The 23,435-nt window shown below is 33.4% G+C and overlaps 1 protein-coding gene across 1 annotated transcript in view; it reads right to left on the bottom strand.

Annotated features, from left to right (window-relative positions):
* The window catches only part of LOC107064470 (uncharacterized), a 387,060-nt gene that overhangs the window by 311,464 nt on the left and 52,161 nt on the right, over positions 1-23,435 (bottom strand). Inside the window, exon 2 of the mRNA XM_089173580.1 lies at positions 12,663-12,847. Coding sequence (XP_089029706.1) covers positions 12,663-12,832 — 170 coding nt within the window. The 5' untranslated portion in view covers positions 12,833-12,847. The remainder of the gene's footprint in view (positions 1-12,662; positions 12,848-23,435) is intronic.

Below are 23,435 nucleotides of genomic sequence, written 5' to 3'. Positions count from 1 at the left end.
ATTGACTCTGTTCGAGTAAAAACAAGTGAAGAAAAATGTTACGATAAAAAAATAATGGTTGATTGGTAAGAGACGAGGGTAACGTAACCATTGTCGTGTTTTCAAATGAAACGAAGTGGTTGTGTCAAGAAGGGACGAGAATCTTCGGGTTGGGTGTAGACTCGAGGGGTGATTACATCGTCACGAAGAACTTACTCTCTCTCTCTCTCTCTCTCTCTCTCTTTCTCTCATTTTACCTTTCTCTCTGTCTTTCACACAGACCGTGCAATTAACATCGTTAAAAGCATGGATATAAAATAAATTATAAATAATTATACTTGGCATGGCATTAACGAAGGTGACGAGGATGAAAATTTACTAATAAGTTTTGCAAGATTACAATTTTCATTTTCATTTATACCAAATAATAAGTAACAAGTGAAAACAAGTGTAAAAATTAAGAAAATATTTATATAATATTATAATTGTAGGAAAAAAAAAACTAGCATTCAGTTCTTTTCTTTAGATATTATTTTCTGAAAAAAGAAAAACTCTATTCAGAGACAAAAAGAAAAAATTAGGAGGGCCATAAAACCATAAACAAATCTCCTAAGAATTATCGAGATATATTGATGCGATTGAAACCCTTTGTGCGGTGTCGGGACTTTTGAGGAGTTTCAGATTCTTATCTAAGCACATACGATACTATAAAATAAATAACATTCCGATATTCTAGATCAGGTTTCTTTATGCATAGTTTTCACTACCAAAAACTATAGGCTGTACCCATCGGTGGACTATGGGGATGAATCCTTAGGCTATTGGTCAATAGGATTCATAATCTCCTTCCCTCTCCAAAGAGTTGTAGCTCATTTCTGATATAAATATGTGGAAAGAAGTAAGAATGTGTCCTTAGTTAGTTTTTAGTCTGTATCAGTCCTTGGTCAGTCGTTAGTGTTCAGTCGGTATCTGTCTGTGTGTTATATCTGTAACTCTTTTGCATTCTGTATTTTGTAACCACGCCACTTTTTTGTAAACCTTTTGTAAATACCGCTCTCAACATCACATCATCATAATTTAATAAACAATACTATATCATTATCATCAGTCAGTTATATTTGTCTCTGTCTGAACCCCACATAATATAGCATATAATAGTTGTTAATAACAATATAATTATAATAATATAACTTTGACGCGAATTTAACTTGTCTCGCAGGCCTAAAATAACGTAGCATACGAATTTTAACATTGTCTTACAATTATATTACATTTTTGATATTGAATGTTTTTTCAACACGCTAAAAATATATTTCTTTATCTGTTATAAGGAACAATATAAAAAAAAAATACACACTTATACGATATACAATAGCAACTATTTGATGATCACGTAGATAACTGTATTATCAATAAAACTACCTCAATTAATGAAGAAACAAGACGTGTTAATTTACGAGTTCAATGGGGAAATCTTGTCGAAAATCATGGTTAAAGACCTATCGTAAAATCTATTATAGAGCTACCGACGAAATGAATGAACGATACTAAAATAAAACTTTAATCTTTCTTTTATAACATCATTAAGTCTAATGTAACATTGAAACCCCTAAAAGGGTCACATTTATCTCGTAATCTACCTCATAAACAGTCGATAGTAAAATAAAATCAAACGAAATTATTCTTCTCGTACAAATTCGATCGAGATCATCGAAATCTTGCATGCATGCGTATATTTAATACTTTTCATTTGATATTAACGCATCTGCGTGTCTCGTCTTTAATTTTCAACTGAAAGATCTAAGATTATATTTTTTTTTTCATATTCAAACTAATCCAAAGGTTTATTACATTAAGAACGATTAACATACCTATACCAGTTTCTAATCTCACGAAAGGATTAGGGAAGCATTGGAAAGATACGAGACACGATCTTCAACCAACACACTCTACCAATCGTTGCTACGATCAGCTATTATAATACTCAAATGGCTCCATTAAGAACGTTCACGCACTATTGAAGCCGCACACTCCCCTATTTCTTTCCATCATTCTCTATTTCTCTCATTTCTATTCGTTCGTAGATTTTCTCTCTTTCTCTGATCTTCATCGTACTTTTCTCACGATGACGGCAGCTAGGAAAGTGCACTATACCGGCGATCGTTCAACGCTTAACGTCGTTTCCATTAAGCTAACGACCTTGAAGGTCCGATAAAGTATTCGTCCTGCCAATAATCGTTGCATGATTTCACGTTTAACGACCGCAATATAATAATAATCGTCAGAGTGAAAGGTACAAAATAATAATAATAAAAAAAAAATAAAAAAAACATTAAAAGGGAAAGAGAATAAAAAAATATATATATATTAAGAAAATGTGAAGAGGGATGAAAATAGAAACGAAAATGAAAAATATATTTCTCCAGTGTCTAGTAAATAATTTCAAAATTTCATATATAAATCCAATAGAGAGAGAGAGAGAGAGAGAGACAATCTCATAGAAAAGAATAATTGATAAAATGTAATTGAATAATCAATCGATAAAAATTGTGTTCTCCCTTATTCGTGATCTAAATTAAAAATATTTTACGATACGAAACGAATGTAATCTATGCAAATGAGTCCTTTACAATGTTTAAAGCAGGATTTGCTCGTAATTATTACCTGCGCAAATCGACCAAGTTATTTTAACGAGAGAGAAAGAGAGAAAAAGCAAAAAAAAACAGAAAGAGAGAGAGAGAGAGAGAGAGAAAATGTGCCGTTAAATAATCGCGTGTGTTTGGTATGTAATCAAGGAAAATAAACGCGGTTAAAACGTTCGATCTCTACTTTTGATATTCTGGGTACTTAATTAATTTTCATAATTAGCAAAAATGATATTGAATTAATTATATATATATATATATATATTTATCATATAGAAAATATAAATATATGTTGAAAATGAACGAACGTGTTATTGAAAAGAATTTGTTTTGCAAAAAAATATAAATGAATTTTATTTGTAGAAATGATTATATGTACAGGTAGGTGCAAAAAAAAAAGAAGTACTGACAAGAAAAAAAAAACTATTTATTATATATATATATATATATATATTCAACGAGGTGTTAATGAAAATGTATGGAAAGGTCTGCGTCGTGGCGCCGACCGACGGAGACGATAGGAAACTTTGACGTCGCGACGCCAATGTTTCCATGATTCACCGCCAGATCGAGATAGCCGGCACGTTCCAAAATGATCACCAGGTATAACGTGTCGATAAAACAGAAATCTATAAATTATTATGCTTACAACAGATATGGAAAGAGGATGGATGTATCAATCTCAAAGTTTTAAAATGAAATAACGTTAACAATATATATATATATATATATAGATCTGTGACAAATTCAACAACCTCTGATCGTAATTCAAAATGCAATTAACTCTTTGACGACTTTAACGGCTGTTTATTCTCGTCAAATATTAATGTTTATACAAATGCAAAATCAATAAATTCTCGCGGACCATTGGTAAACTAAACGTTATCCGTAGATATGTAAACTTTGATCGTATCTATATTTTATTTTTATACTTTTTTTTCTTTCTTTCTCTCTGTTTTTTTTTTTTATTACAATTTTCACACACTGACACACGATCAGAGATTTTACAATTTCCAATAATATACCGATACTTGTATTTATTTAAGTAATAACTGAGTAATATCATTTTTAATGATTTTTCTTTGAACGTGTAATTGAAATAAACTTTTTTATACGGGTTGAAAAATTAAACGAAATAATAATAATAATAATAATACTATCGCAAAATTCAAATTAAACAAAAAAAAAAAAATCATTTCAATTTATACTTTTATATATTTCATAATTCACTCTGCGTATTGGCAATCTTGTAGGAAAACTTTGTAATTAACGTAAATGAAAATAAAAAGTAAACATTTGAAATAAATATCAGTTACTACATATATCGGTTATCTATAATTGATATATATATATATATATAATATCTATCTGATTTCATATATTTACTATATTTAAAAATTAAATCAATTTTATTTAATTTATATGACAATTATTATTGATAACGTATATAACGATGAATTTTCCATTTCTTTGTATTGAAAGTAATTATAAAAAATATATACATATACATATATATATATATATATGTTTCAACTTATAATACGTATCGATTTATACAAAATCGACATGGAATTCAATGCGTTAGCACGAAGAATCAAACAATCTCGAGAAAATACGGGAAACTAAATTAATATAAAAGAATGATGATATAGAAGGCGAGAAACTGTAAATAAATCTCCCTCCTATTATAGATACATACATAAGTACATTGAATGATTTCTGAAGTATATCGATCAACAAGCGCCCCAGGCTTTCTTAATCAGCAGACACTTTAACCAACTTAACCAACTCTCATTCATTATGATGTATACGGTTCGACAATCAATAAAACCCACGAGATTGTAGCAATCGAAGCAACGAGCTCGATTTTCACGCGTTCACAGCTTTCTAAAGCTTCCGGAAGCAGGATATAAAGAGGTAGGATCGTGGTGAAGATAAAAAAAAAAACAAATTAAAAAAGGATAAAAAAAAAAAGAAAAAAAAAGAGAGAGAGAGAGAGAGATAAAGGTGTGAGAGCTCGATTTTGTTCGTTGTTGTAGTTGTTCGAAACGATCGAAGGGTCGTAACGAGGGTAGAAATCCGCGCATCACCTGTCAAACATTCGCAGGTAGGCGTGAAAATCTCTTGGACGAGTGTAACTACGACAAAAAAAAAAAAAAAAGAAAAAAGAGTAAATTTACACACGCATTGACTAATCGATATTCCCACCAGGAATAACGACGTATTGTTTTCGAATGAATTAATATACCCTCCTTTCTCACCCCCACCTCCACCCCCCGTTGCCTGTTGAAATATTTCTCTTTATTTTCTTTTCTTTTTTTTCTTTTTTTTCTTTTTTTTTTTAATTTTTTCATTCTTTCTCATACACATTCTAATTGACAAAGCATACATATGATTCGAAGTTATGTACTTTCTATGATTCGAACTATTGTCACATACTCTTTTGCGCAGAGTTATGTGACATCGAGACTTAAATTTAATAAAACATTTTTAATTGTATATATATATAACGTTTATATAAATTATTTCTCTAAAAAAAAAAAAAAAAAAAATAGAACAATTCGCTAATATAAACAAATTCTAACAAAATTTCCAATATAATACTCTCACGATCTTAAGAATTATACAACAACAACAAAAAGAAACAAATTAACTAACTACTTAGAACAGAAAATTATAAAATTATATCGAAGTAAAAAAAATGAAGATATACGTTCAAGATAATTGAAAAAAAAACTTAAAAAAAAAAGTATGGACAGAAGAAAAAAAAAAACATTACTTTTTTGTCACTATCTATGGATACCTACTGGTGTGTAGATAGTAAACTTCAAAGATTCATGGCAGGTGCGTAAACGCGATGCAATAATAGTTGAGTAAAAAGAGAAAGAGAAAGAAATAAAGAAAGATGCAATGGTAGGATTCGGATGGGCATAATGTAAAAAAAGATTGAAAGAGAGTAATGCTCTGGTGCTCGTAGTAAGCACAACACATGAGCAATAGTAGAACCCTCGTTACGAGCTTTTCGCAGTTGGCGAGCACAATGCATGCGGCTTTTGTCGAAAATTTCCGCGGGCTTTTGACCCTTGGATTTTCCTGTATGCATTCTCACTTGCTCTCTCCCTCTCTCTCTCTCTCTCATTCGCTCCCTCTTACTCCCTCACTCTCTCACTCTTTCTGTCTTCCGCCCTTTTGCCTTCGCACCCCGTTCCATTCTCTCGACGGCACTCATCGTTCTTCGACGATTGGCTCATACGCCACTGAACTCTCATACAACATTGCCGAGTCCCCCTTTCCATTCAACGCCGATCCCGTGAAATCCGGCTCATTAAATTGTCAGGCACGGGTTCGAGAGTAGCATGATCGTCCTTCTCACATCGAACCCCTTCCCCCCCCCCTCCTCCTCCCACCCACACACCCTTTATCTACGATCGTATCCTCGAGGCTCTCCAAGATATTCGAACCAGAACCAACAAAATCGAAATGTCATTCAGTTCGTTGGCAAACAGGTGTATCAACGATGACGAGTGCTTTACGTCGATATAAAAATCTCCTTTTTTTTTTATTCAACCCTATTCATTGATTTAAAAAAAAAAAAAAAAAAAAAGGAAAAAAGAATGAATGAAGAAGCAAGGAAAAAAAAATATAAAATGCACGAAAAGTGTCATCGAACTTTAAGAATTTGACTTCGTATTAATAACCATCTAGGTTTTTTTTTCTTTCACGATAGAAAATTTCTCCTTTTCTTTCCCATCATCTTATCCTTTTCTTTTTCGTTTCTTCCTTTTTTACTTGCAATTTTTTTGTTTTAAATAAAATATACTTACACATGCGCAAGTTTCACGTACGCGATACGTATTTATGACAAAGTTGCAATATTTTCACTCGGTGTGTTTCATGTGCCATTTTAAGCATTGATTTTACAGTAACATATCTATGAATACCTTTTATACTGAATTATATAATGCTATGCGTTTTGTAAGTATCTCGTGAATAAGCTAATAATAAATACTGATCTCGGTATTACGAATTTTAAAATAAACAGCAGGATTTAACCTATTTCGTTTGAAACCATTTTGATCGTAATCGAAATAAAATGAATAGTAATAGTAGTAGTAGTAGTAGTAGTAGTAGTAGTATTTTCCTGGCGTATTTGTTAGGAGTCATTTGTATTATCGTATTTCGTGAAAAAAAAGAAAAAAGAAAAAAGTACCCGAACACAATCCTTCCCAATAGATACCAAAAAACCTTTTGATCCTATTCACGAAAGAGGAACATGTAAAACTCAACCACAAAAGCCCATTTTCGATGGAGTTTCGTTCAAAGGTTTGCCCATGAGCGGTAGCCTGTTCGTCGCACGATTAATTAAATACATTGTTAATGAACTTCTTAATTTAAATGAAATTAATTTTCTACACTGACAAAAAAAAAAAAAAAAAGATACGAAACAAAACAAAAAATTGAGAGAAAAAGAGAATGATATAACAAATTTTTATCTAGCTAAGCCAATTAATTAGCATTTGAACAAAAAAAAAAAGAGGAAAGAAAAAAAGAGAAATTTTTGAAAATGGCCTTCTCTTTTCCGGTCCTCTAATTTGATTAATATTTTTCATTTGCACGACATTTAATTATTTAATCTTAATATATATAAATTACGTGTCACGTTGTTTGTCCGCAATGAACTCCTAAAATACTGAACCGATTTTAATCAAATTTTCCACACTGTATGCAGTTTTATCCAACTTGAAAGATAGGATAGTTAATATCTCAATTTATAATCGCAATATTATTTGTTTATTAATAAAGAGTCATGATTATCTCTGTTAGTTCGATAAGATTCTAACAGATGGCGGTATAAGGTAATTCGTTGACTTAAAGACGTGTTTATTGGACTGATTGTGAGCCACAGCAACGCGTAGCGAGGCACCCCTAGTATATTTGTAAAATATTATCATCGTCATTGTCGTCGTCATAGATCTTGATCATCATTGACCTCTTTTACTTTTCTGCGAGAGGTACATAATCGAAGTTTGATCTCTTTGATGGAACAAGAGAGAGTAAAAAAAAAAAAAGGAGCGAGAGAAAGAGAAAAAAAAAAAAAAGAATGAACAAGGGAAAAAAGAGTTAATTGACGCGTGTTCTGGTGCAATGACAGCAGCCTTCGTTAGCAACGACGATCTGCAGATCTCTTTGAAGCAGAAATTTTCAACCCCTTCCTTCCTTCCTTTCTTCTCTCTCTCTCTCTCTCACACACTCTCTCTTTCTTTTTCTCTTGCTCTATTTCTCTCTCATTCACCCTGCCGAATTATTTGCCTCCCCCTGTGAAAGACCAACGATTCAGCTTTCTTATTAATAACGATTACTCGTTGTTCTATGAAATAATAAAAATCTTTTAAAAATATATATAAAAGCGTAATGTATTATGAAATAAAAATAATATATCTACAAACAAACAAAATAAACATCCCCTTTAGAATGAAATTATTCATTATTTACTATCATAATATTTTTCTAATCTCTCTTCTTACGTTTATGTACTTCGCAAATGAAGTTCGTTACTCTCTAATCTTTATATAGAACAAGATATTAAACCTACATACACACTTTAAACGTTTTCCCGTATTCGCATTTGGCAAGAACAATAATTAAGCTTTTCGTTTTGATACAACATTTCGTTGTTTTATGATACAATATAAATGTTTGGATACAGTCTGTATAATACTTATCATTCTTTTAACAGAGATATATAATAGCTACGAGAGTTAACGCACATGTCAGTATAACGATGCTAAATACTGTCTAATGAACCTATACGGGTAGTGGGTCTTTGATATAGTACTTCTACTTGTTTGATATAAAGCGGCAAACACAAGCCTATTTGAATTGTGGTTAACAGAATTTTGGTCCGTGCCGTGAACCTAACGAACCTTTGCCTCCTGTTACACTCTCGTAACGGTCGTACAGACATATTCGTGAATACATAGAAACGCGTGTTCACGTATATATTACTGAATTTCAATCCAAACATAGATATGATGCTTAGATAGTCGACGTTTATCTTGACGATTCATTAAATTATTGATTACTAATATTGCATATAATTCTAATTCGTTTGATCGTCTGATGTTTATTACCGTCTCTTCATAAAAATACAACGAAATAATGTGTACGAATAAAATATAATATAAAAGTATATGTTCAAATGTGTTACTTATTAGGCAGTTTATTATACAGTTATATCAAATTTTTTCCCCTATTGTCTAATTTTTATTATATTCTTTCTATTATAAGTAATTCTTCTTTTGTTTCAATTTTTTTTTTCATTTTTTTTATTTTTTTTTTTTTTTTTAATGAGAATAATAGAAAATGAATCGCATTAAATGTGCTTGAATTTCTAATTAACAATACTATTATACATTTTCGAATAAGTATTGATATTTATGGTATACACACGCACAAATATATATATACACACACACATATATATAACGAAAACCTGCTAAAATCCCCTTAATCCTTTGCGGACGATGAACTCATATGTGCACTTACCATCAACGTAACGGTGAACGTTGATAGAAATTCAACGAAAATAATCGACGTTACCAGCATGCTTATATCAATGCATTTACATAAATAAATCTTTATATTTATTATTAAATTTTACAAATGTTTAAAATTGATTCTATATATATATATATAATATATTTTTATTCTTGAAAAATACTACAACGTTCTGTTTCGAATTACATTTTCCGCAAAGGGTTAAGCTGCTTAAAAGTTACTCGTGTTTCGGTTGAAAACACTTTTTGAGGATAAATTTATACTTCTCCCCCCTCTCTCTCTCTCTCTCTCTCTCTCTCTCACTCACTCTATATATATCTATTTATCTACCTATCTTTTGCTTATACATACGAGTAGATATTGGCTTTCCATCATATCGTCTTACATTCATTTCAATTCATGCTTTAACTCTCTCAAAATGAATATTAACCATGAACATACCATCAAATACTGATCCATATAAAAAGAAAAATAATTCTAGAATTTGAAAATAATTTTCAAAATTCAACTTTTGAAATAAACTGATAATAATTTAAGATAGAACAAAGAAGTGACAATTTTATGCTTCAATTGAAGTATCAGATTTTTAAATATAGGTTTTTTTTTATTTTCTTTTTACTAAATGTTATTCCCTTGTAAAAAGAATTCTATTCCTTTTATTTTTCTTCTTCTTCTTCTTCTTCTTCTTACAATTCACCTCTACGCGATACTTCACCGTTCATCAACACGATTCGTGACGACTTTAAAGAAGAAATCTCGAAGAAAGAATTCAAAGCACAGCTCGATGAGAATCCGTAATTAATGCGGCTTTTATCCAGATAACCGACTACGACGAATCGCGTTTGTAAAATGGATACGAAAAGCAAAGAGAGGAAAGTGAAAAAAAGAGAGAGAGAGAGAGGAAGAGAAAAAGATAAAATAAAAAAGAAAAAAAATATTCCAGTTTAAATGATACATTGGTATATACATTATATATATATAAATACACGCATACACACGCAAACATATATATATATATATATTCATCTTCTAAAACCACGAGCGGCGTTCATTGAATCCCGTTGCGTTTGATGTTAAAACTTTTTTGCAGAATGTTGAATTTTGCAGAGAAATATTTTTCACCATTTACACACGTACAATTTATAAAACTTACAATTATTTCTCGTCAAGTTCGAGACTACGTCTTTTCATTTATTTATGTTTTAACGAATGAGTAAGTTCGGTTGAAATAATAAATATCGAAAAACGATTATAAGTACCATTTAATAATTATTCGTCTTTTAAAATAGACACATGATGAAAATTAATCAAATCTTTATATATTACTTCTGAAAGTACTCGTATATAAAAAAAAAAAAAAATATGAGAAATTAAAGAGCTGAGCATAGAACGAAAGTTTGTATTTCGAGATCAGCTTTTCGTATAAGCTCTACTCAAAAACTAAAATATACTTCTTGTTTTAAAAAGAAATTATTTTAGAAAAACATTCTCCCGAATGCATTTTCAAAGGATTTAAGATCTAAAGAAATTGCAAAGGAAGAGATTAAAGTATTTTCTTTTTTTGGATCTTTTTTTTTCCTTAATGCATTTAAATATCAACAAAATCGTAAATACCATGGTAACAATTAAGGCTCACAAGTTTGTCCTTAAGTTTAGGGGGAATTTCAGGCTAGCTTCTAGACTAGTTGTATCGACTTCCGTAGCAAGGGCTATGCGCTATTAAATAAATGGTATTAAGGGAATACGGCTTGAGTTCGGTACGGCTGATTAAAGTTCACGAAACTCGAAACCACTGGCCACTACAGTGATCTCATCGTCCACGCATTGGCCTGTGAGGTTTATGCTCTTAAAGGCTCAAACCTTCGATAATTCGTCCATATTCCTTGGTCATTCAATCTTCTTTGTCTTTATATTTTACGTTTGACCGAGTGAACCACGAAACGTGATCGGCTTACGTTAGATTGTTTTAGATCGATCGATAATTTTTTCTTTTACTGGTACAACATGGTTTCAAATAAAATATACCTATTATATGATACTTTTTTCTTAACAAAGTTTAACACATTACTTACTAGTAGCAAATTAAGAAAATGCATACAAATTATCCGTTCATATTAACTCGAATTCTTCTTCGATAATACAAGGGGAGGAATGAAATAGTAATTTATAGCATAATTAATTCTACAAATTGTTAATGGTCATTAATAACAATATCCAATAAGCTAACATAAGAAAATAATTTCGTGTTTATTTGTTAGAAAAATAATATTATAAAATAAAGCATTGAAGTATGTTAAGTAATGATAAATATGTAGATTTAATTTTACAGCTATCGGTCAATAAAAACTGACAGTGTAAAGCTTATACTGTAAGTAAGTAATGCGTTAAAATAAAGTTAACAAATGTAGAAAAAAAGATATAGTTTTTCATTTTGTGATTTAGCCGATATGTGTAACATTAAAATTATTTATATAATCACATATTTACACGAGACAATTTATGTAATTTTATACAAAAGAAAAAGGTGAAATATACAATAAAATAAAATAAAAGAAAAACTAAAAAAAATTTGTAAAAATTAATATAAATATCTGTACTATAACGTAATTATGGTAGTCTTACATAAAGGTCACAAATGTATGATACAAAATTCATTATTATACGAATTAATTTTGACTAAGGCAAAACTTATAGCAAAGCTTAAGTACGCAGAAACCCTTGGCAGATTAATCGAGAGAAACCCTATCCCAACGAGTATGGTGACCGTTCGCTAACTCGACAAAGTTCAATCAGTCGGTAGGAAACACCTCTAACCCAACGTATTTAATGGCGTCTATCTTTGTACAAGCGATACAACTCGAAAGTCACATTAAAAGTTCGATTCCCCGTGCATTTAGATCGTTCACCACGATCAACCACCACAAGAGAGGGAGAGGCGTACTTTCGACTATAAGTTGTGTGGTATGCCGCGTATACGCGTGAACATCCCTTTTCGAATCGAGAAACTTCAAAGTATATTTACGAGATTAGATCTTTGTAGGAGGAAACTTTGAATTCGAGTGAATTGGATTTTGATATATTTCGATGATCTTTCCAATCATTCTCTTTCATGAAAATTGATGAAAAATAGTCGAAACATTAAATGAACATCAAAAATTCATTGAAATCTATTATATTCGTATTACATTCTAAACGAAGTAATATCAATAATTATCAAAAAAAAAAATAAATAAATAAATTTATACAATTCTTCTTTCGATTGGGATATAATTGAAATAATTCGAACATTTTTAAATACATTCCCCGAAGAATATAACTTGCATAATTTTCGTTATTACCAGAAAATGTTCAAACTTACTATTCGAGTGAATCAAACACTGGGAAAAGTCAAATATTCAAAGTTCACTTCTACAATTCGATTAATTGCTAACAAAAGATGCAACTATGAAATTATTCCAATAGTCCCAACTGTAAACTAACCTTTGCTGATTGTTATTGGCCGAAGGCATAGGAGTTGGAACTCTGGGTGGTGGTACAGGTATAGCTTTCCGTCTTCCACCTCCAGCCGATTGATGAACGCTTGGAGTGACCCGACCAGTCGGTGCTATTCGACCGGCGGTCCGAGGCCTTTCTGTCTTAACTTCCGACATGTTTCTCTACCTTATCTGTGAACAGAAGAGAAAAAAAAAAAAGAAAATTAAAAATTACAAAAAAAATTCTTTTCTCAAAGTATAAATCATTATTCGTATCTTATACGTATACGTTTACTAATACTGTCCTATATCGAACAGTAGCTACTACCAAGCTTGGTAGTCGCGCATTACCGGTGAAAAAACGAAATTATTACGAGACGCATTAGCAGTAACAGAGTCGGCGGCGGCTCTAGCGACAGTAACAGCGACATCAGCATCACCAGTAACAGTAACAGCAGCAACAGAAGCCAGCAATAGTAGTGGTACACTGGTGGTGGTAGCGGAGAGACATAAAAGTGCCATTTTCCCCGTCACTCAAAAGGCCAGGCCGACATCACAGGGAGAACGACAATAAACTTCGAAAGAAACTATATCCCGGACGTCGCGTGCGCTAGGCTCTACCTCGAAAAGTACAAGCGTAACAAAAAAGACAGAATGAGAAAGAGAAAGAGAAAAGAAGAGGGAAAATGTAGCAGAAGATAGGAGGATAATACCAGACTGAGAAACGTCGAAGCTTCTGCTTCGCTGAAATCTTTCTATCCCGTTCGTTTCCATCCCCCTCCCTCTCCCCCCAACCCAACCCCCTCACTATTCCTCTCCTCTCACCACCTTTCGCCCTTGTCTGCTGCTACTTCTCATTAGACCGACCTTGATCGTTAGCCTATGTTTTATTTGCTCTCATTATTTTTACCGTTATTACTTTTATTGCCGTCACCGTTCGACTTCTTTTTCTTCTCTTTTATTTCTTCATCTTCTTCTTATTCCCTTCCCCCCCCCCTCTTTCCCACTGTTACTGCTACTGTTGTTGTTATCGTCATTATCGTTATTACTATCGTTGATTGTTATTATTATTATTATTATTATTATTATTATTATTATTATTATTATTATTATTACTATATCGAGAAACAGACAAACAGACAGACAGAGATATGGAGAGAAAGAAAGAGAGATACATAAAGTCGGCATTAAAAAAGAGAAAGAGAGAGAGAGAGATTCCCTATTGAAAGTCAATGAAAAACGAAACGATCGTATCTCCGTTACTTTGCCGTCACGAATGATTTATTCCCCGCTGACTTTAATAGGGTGGAAGAGTCATTCTTCCCACCGATAAAAAGGCACAGACATCAAATGAAGCGCGATCCGTGCGCGTATAGTCGCGTAATTAAACGCGAGCTCCCGTGCCATCACCCTTCTACCACCACTACCACCACCACCTTCTCCTCCTCCTCCTCCTTCTCCTCCTCACGCTCCGTCTTTATCCCTCTCTTTCTCCTCTCTCTCTCTCTCTCTCTCTCTCTCTTTCTCTCCCTCACTCTCTTCTTTCTGATTTACTTTAATAAGAGAACCACACAGAATATCATCTAGTCTGCGCTCTGATAAGTAAAAGTAGCATAAAAGTTGGTGTTCAACACGCTCTCAAGCATATGCACGTACACATCCACCCACCCACACACACACACACACCGACACATATGATGGAAGCAATGAACGTACCGCGTTCGCGTAACGGAATTTCAATTAATGATTTGCCATACGTCAGACTACCGTGAACCGTTTCAATGAGTACTTTCAGAAGACTCAGCCACCAAAGTCGCTCCTCCCTCGATTTAACCCCCACCTACACCCACCCAACCACCTTTCTCCACCTTCTCTAGCAACCACCAACGAACGACTTCTCCGCCGCTCTTTCTCAATTTTCCCTCACGCTGTCGAGTACGCGAAAGCTTCAGAACTCTGAACCGAATGATTCGGTCCTATGGGATATTCGGTGTTTCCCTTTCCCCTCCCCCCTTTTCTTTCCTCTCTATCTCTTTCTCTTACTTTTTTTTCTTTCTTTTTTTTTTTTTTACTCTTTTCCCTTCAACGAGGCTACATCATATTACTCGTCTACCTTTACGCAAATTCGCATTCGAAATTAGCGAAGGATATTCAATGGTGTGAGATAGGAGGAAAAAAAGGAAAAAAGGGAGTGGGGAAAGGTGAAACCATGCGATCGTATTACGATCGATTTCGCATCCTTTTGACTCTTCATGTCCCTCAGGCATTTCCGAGTTTTTATTCCTAACTTTACTAAAGAAAAAAAAAATAAAAAAAAAAAAAAAAAAAAAAGAGAAAAGTTCCAATAAAATTCTTTTCCTCACGAAAAAAAAAAAACAAAAAAAAAACAGAAAGAAATAGAAGAAGTTAGATAAGCAAGCGATTTAAGAAATGTTTTGCTATTAAAGTATTAGATTTCTCGTTTGGAACCGATTTATAGATATATCGGTATGTTTTAATAGTTACTTATGCATGTACAAATTTTGATTATCTTTTTTTTTATTTGTCGATGAAAATTCAGCTAACTCTAAAAAGTTTTCAGCACGAGCAAGAAGTCAAGAAGATACGAGGAGAGGGTAGGCCCTTTAAATTCACAGAAAACTTTTCGAGCGATTCGAATCGAGGGGACTCGAAAGATCTCACGGAAGAGGACCTGAGCTTGAGGAAAGGAATTTAAAATTAAAAAAAAAAAAAAAACACACACACACACACAGGAAAAAGAAAGAAGAAACCAAGGAAACACTTATCCACACCATACATTCGCGTAACACGCACTTTTTAATTTACGTTAGACGAATGCTCGTTAACTCGTTCATGTATATACATATATTTATATACGTACATGTATACGTATGTGTACATATATAAAAATATATTCGTATATTCTCTTCTTAGTAGTTTGTATAACGAGAAGGTAAGCTTGAAGATTGAAGGGAGATGTCGAAAATGCCCCCAAAAAAGGACGAAAGAGGAGAAAATGCAACGACTACTCCTTCTAAAGGCAAGCACCGTGACGGATACTTGTGCCCCTCTCGTGGGATCCATTCTTCGAAATTCGCCGGATTACGTTGCCTTCTTCAACCTGCTGGAAGAAATGCAAGTACCTAACTCGTGCAAGTTTTAACGTAATCTTTCTTATATACGATTTGTACCTGTTGCAAGAGCAACGAAGATAAAACACCAAGAAGAAGAAGAAGAAGAAGAAGAAAAATGAAAAAAAAAATCTACGGTTAAAGTTTCGGAAATGATGCACATTACAAAAATTATATAAATAATTTCACTCCGAGTCATATTGGAAAAAAAGGATGAAAACAAATTTATAAGAGTGGAATAAAAAATTAAAATTGTTTCATGCGAATATAAAAAATAAAAAAGAAAGAAAGAAAGAAATTAATTCGATCGAACGAGTAGTCACGAAGTTAATTGCATTTATCAACGTTAAGTAGTTCCTTGCGAAAAAGCAATTAACGCTAATCATATTTTCTTTATAGAAGATCGTTCTTACCGATAAAGAGAGCATCTCTTGAAAGGAAATATCAACGACGATGAGAGTAAGCTCTCAACGTCGATTAAATTGTAATCTGATGAAATTCATTATGCGGCTTGTTAACTTTAACAAAATCCTCGAGTAATAGGTTTATCGATTTAAACGAAATATTATCATTTTATATTATCAATATAAACGACTAAGTACTTGTTTGAATTCAATTCGAATAAATCTAACTCTTTCAAATTGTTCTACGAATAATTTCAAAAAGAAACAAAATAATAATAATAATAATACAGAAATCATCGTCGCTTCATTGAAGGCTTACCAAAGATAAGAAAACAAAAAGTGAGGAAAATAGAAAAGGATGATGACGATAAGGGACAAGCAGGAGACAATATTACGACGTCGTTAGGTGGGATTATTATTTTGCAGTTTAAATGCAGAGGAATCATCGTGTATGAGAATAACACGACAACACGAGGAGAAGATGGAGAAAGAATAACACAAAAAAAGTACAAGAACAAAAAGAACGGAGAGTACAACAATGTGCGTTGGGAAGTCGGTTAAAATCCAAGCAGGTTCCTGATGTTTTTCCAGTACTCATTTTACGAGCGAGTCTGTATTTCTCATTGCGTGAATAATATCCAAGATTGCGTTAGACGTATATATATATATACATGTACCGCGAAGTAAAGGGAAAAGGAAGAAAAATACAAAAAGAGAAAGAGAGAGAGAGAAAAGGCAAGTAGGAGACACAAGGGTCGAAATGGGTCGTAGGGTGGGTGAATGATACAGAGAGACGAAGGGAAACGAAACAGATTCTTCCTGGCGGCAATGGCGAATACAATAAGGGGCATCTGCTTAGCAAATTGCAAAAAATAATGACGTTTGCACGAATAGGAGATGCGTCAACGGCTTTAGTCGAGAAAGATAAAGAAAGAAAAAGAAAGAAAGAAAGAAAGAGAAATATAGATAGATAGATGCTGGAAGCTGTCATATTCCATAACACAATAACGCGTCTGTGTGTAATCTCTTTCTCTCTTTCTCTCGTGGAACGACAAACACGTCGTCGGTAGGAGGAAAACAAGGCGCTCGTAGAGTGTGCGAGAGAAACGAGGGAAAAAAAAAAGAAAAAGCTTTGTGGAAAAGTTAGAGGATGAGGGTGGTGGTAGGTAGTGGTGGTGGTGGTGGTGGTGGTGGATAAAAAATAATACAAACGCGAAGGTCCTTCTTTTCTTTTCCCGTGTGTATCACTGAAACAATGTAACGCGCACGAAAGGGTGAGACGACCACGATCGTTTCTCTTCGTCCTGCATTGAAGATAGACAGAAGGTATGTGTATACGTGTATATATGTGTGTTTGCGTGTGGAATGGGAGAAAGGGATAGAGCAATCCATACGACGAGGTTGCTTTCGTCCGTCCGACAAATTCCGGGGAAACTTCCTTTATCGTTTGAAACTCCCGCGAAAGACGCGCTATGAATGCGTCTTCATCAAGAACGCTCAAAAACAGAGAGACCAGACTTGAGCTTCTCTTTATCATTTTTCCTTTTTCTCTCTTTTCTTTTTCTATTTTTTTTCTTTTTCTTTTTCTTTTTTTTTTTTTTGGTTTTATGTTCAAAACGATTGTCGGCCGACATGCCGGCGTATATTAATTATTACTTCCTACATCCGCGACTCTTTTTCATGTGTTCTCTGTCTTTTTATTTTATTTACTTTGTTTTTTTTTTTTTATTTTCCAACTATTCTGTTACTTCCTTTCTACTCGCGACTCGCGAAATCGTAGAAGATCAGACGAAAAATGTACGGACCTTACGTGACGAAATATATCGTGATCATTTATAGACATATTTCATCTTAAATCTCGTTCGACAAAGAGATATCGAAAAGTATATATATAGATATTGTTATTAAAAGAAAATAAATAATAATTGTAAATAGGAAACACTATCAATTATCGTCTCAAACGTAACGTAGACATTTACTTTTATCGTAGCATTAATCACGAAACATTCGCATTAAATTGCCAGACGGAATCACATAGTTACATACTACGATTATATATATATATATTATATCTATATGATATATACGTATTTTCCCCTTCGACGTATCGAGACGTATCGCAGTCATCGAGAAATTTATCAACGATAGTCGCGTCGCGGCTCGACTTTGATCCCTTCGATATCTATTCATCATTGGGAAAGCTCGTAGGTTGGTATAAAACGCCAAGTTCGAAGATACATTGGAGAATTTCTCATGGTACGCGATGCTGCTGCGGTGACCGCATGCAACAACCATAGTCGCTTACGTTCTCATGGAGATCGCATATCGAGCTATCATATGCATGACACGCGTCTGCCTTTTTCCCCTATCTTTTCTTTCTCTATCTCACTCTTTTTCTATCACTGACAGTGAAAGAGACGTAATGGATGTTATTAACGTGCTGTCACGTAATCGGCATGGATTTCAAGGTCGATTTGAAAGTAGCTCATAAATAAAACCTACGCGTAGAGAAGAAAGTTACCGCACATGTGTATACATATATATATATATATATATATATATATATACTATGTGTATAACATTAAATACCATTTACAAATGATTCTCGAAGATTGAATATTTAATATAAAGTATAGATATATGTGTGTATATGTATATATAAGTTTATACCCATAGAACAAAAGAATCAACTTCGACATTGTTGGTAGAGTAATTCGCATTCATTCCTATAGTCGACGTGATTTTAATAATTTCTTTTTTTTTTTTTACTTCCATATTATTCGTCCGCCTTTCATACGCTTCGACGTTCGTATTGCGCCTACGTTTCGTATTTTTCCGGCTCCTGGCTTAATTAATACGTCGTAACAAAAGCGCCATTAAAATTAGAAATGTTCCCATTAATTTCGCAAATTCAACGAGATAAATATTCTCGAGAGAATCGTGCTTGGCAAATTTCAACCTCACTGGCATCCTGTCGACATTCATTTTTCTACGATTTGTGGTTTCTTTTTTCTATTCTGTATTTTTTATTTTCTTTATTATTATTATTTCAACACACCCAAAAAATCCATGTATCTTTCTTACTTCTATAATGCAGATAGTGTAGGAATCTTGAAACTTTATAAATTCAAGACAAATTAGTTTATCTTTCAGTGATGTTTATTACACCATATAAAAGCTCTCGGAAACGGTACCGCCCAGGCCACCCAAGCTAACCAAAAAACATCGCTAAAAATATAACCCGTTTCTCGTCACCCTTCCTTTTTTCCATTTCGTTTTCTTCCCTTCTTGAAACTTAAGAAGCATTGAAATGTGAAAAATCAAATCTGTTCTAAAAACAGTTATGTATTAATTTATATTTCATATTTAAAATCATCTAACATTAATTTGATTTAAAACACTTTATTTGAATAAAAGTAAAATGTAAATAATTGAAAAATAATCGGAAATCAAAATGTATGACATAATTGTAAATTTAATTAAATTAATGAACAAAATACTGAAAACTATTATACATTTCGAAGGATATCCGACAAATTATTAACATAATTTATTTGCATAAAACCTATGATATTCATTACAAACAAAAATTTTTATATGTAAAAATATTATTAAATGCTGTTCAATTTATTCAATTATTTCTATCCATTTATGAAAAATCTATAGATGCAATTCTCAACAGAGAACTATAATAATAAATATAGAATTATGTAACATCAATTAAAAGTATTTAGCAATCGAATAAATTAAAAACGAAAATCCCCGTTGCTGTTGCTACTGCACGAAGAGAAAACTACCGATTGTGAACGATTTCTCGCAGGAAGAGAGTGAAAAGTTTTTTAACGAGAAAATCTAGGCAAGTGGACGCAACGAAACGACGCCTATTCGCTGCCACCGTTACTCGTCGTTTAAAATCCGGACTAGGTAGTATCGTAGTATGAAGAAGTGGTCTGTAACGATAGACGAGAGAGAGAGAGAGAGAGAGAGAGAGAGGAGAAATTTTCGCGCGAGGGGTTCTCTCGACTCGAATAAGGGTTCTAGAAGGAAAGGGAAATAGAGAGAGAGAGAGAGAGAGAAAAGAGGAGTGGGGGCAGCTGGGAATAATTTACCGTACGATTTTCGCTGAATTTTCCAACGTTGCTTAACCTGCCGTAGGTAGACGCCTAAAAGTCCGTCGGTTTCGAAGCTCATATTGGTTCATGGTGGTAGTGATGGTGGTGGTGATGGTGGTAAAAAAAATCAGAGGGAAAAGGGATATACATCGCTATGGGGTGAGTGCGATTCAACGAATAAACGCTTTAATAAAAGCTCTCTCTCTCTCTGTGTTTATAGTCTCTCTCTTCCTTCTACTATACACGCACACATACATGTATATTATATATATATATGTACATATATATATACATTGTATATATACACATATACATTACTATAGATAGCTACAAAAAGGTTAAAAAAAGACGAAAAAAAAAAAAATATTTCAGCAGCAGGCAACGCACAGTGGCCAATCATGAAACCGCGTAGCTACATGCGGTCAGGCACGGTATTTGTTTCATCGGTGAAAGCCGTGAAAATTCCAGCCCGAATCGTCCGACGAACGTGCGATAGCAACAAACAACAAACCAGCAGCATTACCACCACCACCACCACCACCACTACCATCACCACCACTAACACCGCTAGTACTCGTTGTAAAAGTCTGGAAAGTACCGACGATACAGCAATCCTGTCCGAACATTTCGAAACGTGCTTTCGTTTCCCGTGCTCCACCAATGAGCTCGCTAACGAGCGGAATAACGATACCACGAATTTTTTCTACGTCGATTTAATCCTGCACACGCTTTAACCCGAGAGAGTACATACTGAGCGAGAGAAAAACCCCCATTCGAACGAACGATTCTATCCAAAATGAAACGCTGTATAGGTCAACGATCGAACAGTCAAAAAGTCATGTGGAAACTCATGGAACAAAACACACACACACTTACATATATATATATATCAACCACTAGAGCAGCAGATGTCCTAAAGTATCTAAATGTTCGATCGTGATGGATGCTGTTTGACATCGCCGAAGGGTCCCAGCGATTACGCCGATTTGTGTATTCGCGATCCCTATGATATCCTTTCTATCGGATCATCTATAAGTAGGAGATAAAAATAGTCACTCGATGGGAGAAAAATCTATATGAAAATCTCGTTGATATATATTAAAGAAAAATAGAGAGGAGAAAAACGTATAAAGAGAAAAAAAAGAAATAAAATAAAATACAATAAAATAAAATAAAATAAAAGAGAAATTAATGTTAAACAAAAATATCGATCTCCGACGTCAAACGTAATTTTAATAATGAGTTATCTCTTTAAACGGGGATTTAAAAGAAGAAGGAAACGTTTGTAGATTGTAAGAACAGGAAAATAAATAAAATAAAATGTAAAAGAAACAATGTGCACATGAGGAGAGACAGGTCGATATTACAAAAATATTCTTCCAAACGAGAAACGTGTAAAAAGCAATGGCCGAACATGCAATAAGCGAGACATATGGCAGGCAAATACGAAGGAAAGAAAAGCAAATAGGTATGGTACTATGGTACTACGACCCCTAGCCCCATGACGATCTTCGATCCCCCTTTAACGACGTGGTCGGAGTACACGTGACAATGGCGAGGTTAATGAAAGACGTAGGTGCTAGTTATGGATGCCATAACTCAGCTGATGGGGCTTTGCACCACCAAAATCAGCCTGTGCACTCTAGCACGAATCTTTATTTCTACTTCTCTCTCTCTCTCTCTCTCTCTCTCTCTCTCTCTCTCTATCTTTCTGTCATACATTTCGCATATGACATCTGACTCACGACTTAAAAGGGTCTATGGGGTGCGTGAAAAGTATAAAAACGGGGGTGAGATTTCATTGAAAAGAACCGGGTAAACGAAGTTCCTCTCTTTGATGGTAAATATTACTAATTCCTTTCTATTTCTCTTTGTCTCTCATTCTCTTTATCTTTTTCCATTCTCTTTCTAAGTTATTCGGATCAGTGGATAAGAAAAAGATAACACGATCATTTTCTCATTCTTGTAATTTCTATCTCGTTACGTTCTTTCTTTCTACGTTAATGAATCAAACACCAAAATTTAATTTCATGGACGAGAATGTCTGACAACCGTTGGAAACGTTGTTCATAAATAATATACAATTTATCTATCACTTAATTCATAAATTCAATAAGAAAGAATGTTTAAGAAATATAATAGAATTTGAAACACAAGGTGTTACCTTCTTTATTTAATTAATTAACATCGCTGGAAAATGTACTTCTCATTCTCTCTTAGTCTTTCTCTCTCTCTCTATTTCTCTCTCTCTCTGTCCTTCTCTTTTTTGTTATATCTCTTAGTTCAGTCGTTTATCCAGATTGAAGATCTCATCGTGTTTCTTTCTAATGAAGTCTCGGAGTTCAAATAATAAACAGTCCCACTTAACTCAACTGCCAAGTACGCAACAGACCGTACGTTTATCTGTCTGTCCCTTTCTCTCTCCTTTTATTTCTATTTCTCTCTTACTCTTTAACTTTCTATCTACATGTGTTTTCCATTTTAAAACGACCGAGTTTTCTTATGTTTTCACGAAACACATCCCACGGCTAGATAACAAGTCTCTCTCTTCTACACCTTTCCCAGACAAAATTCTATTCGTTCTTTCTCTTTTTGTTTTAGTTTTCCTTTTTTTTCTTTTTCCTTAAATGTATTTTTCTGTACTTTTCGCGAAGCTTTTCATATAGGAAGCGTTAGTAGAAAAAAAAACAAAAAAAAAACAAAAAAAATACTGAATAACTTGCCTCGCGTCTTTCTATTTATCTATATTCATGTATTTCTATGTATATGTATAGATATACATATATATATATATATATATATCTGTACGTAACTATAAAAGAAATATAATATAAACGAGTAGACGTTCGAATTAGCATGCAAAAGTCGAAGTGATGCGAATTATGTGCTCTCAGATACGTATGTATATAATACTCCTGGCGCTTACATATGTGTATATTCAAACGAGACGTTTGAGTCCGTTAGTCATGACATTCATCATTCATGAGTGATCGTATAAGAACGTAAGATTTATCACTGCTTTAAAGATTTATGAAGATTTAAAAACCAATGTGTTTGACGTTTAACATTGATTTAACGAACATCTGTCATTATGAAAGAAGCATAGGTAACTTTTCACACTCATAAATTATTT

Source organism: Polistes dominula, unplaced genomic scaffold, assembly GCF_049000335.1.
Source record: "Polistes dominula isolate Pdom_NZ unplaced genomic scaffold, Pdom_raw_medaka contig_33, whole genome shotgun sequence".
NCBI classification, from domain to species: domain Eukaryota; kingdom Metazoa; phylum Arthropoda; class Insecta; order Hymenoptera; family Vespidae; genus Polistes; species Polistes dominula.
This window is presented reverse-complemented; position numbering and strand designations above follow the sequence as displayed.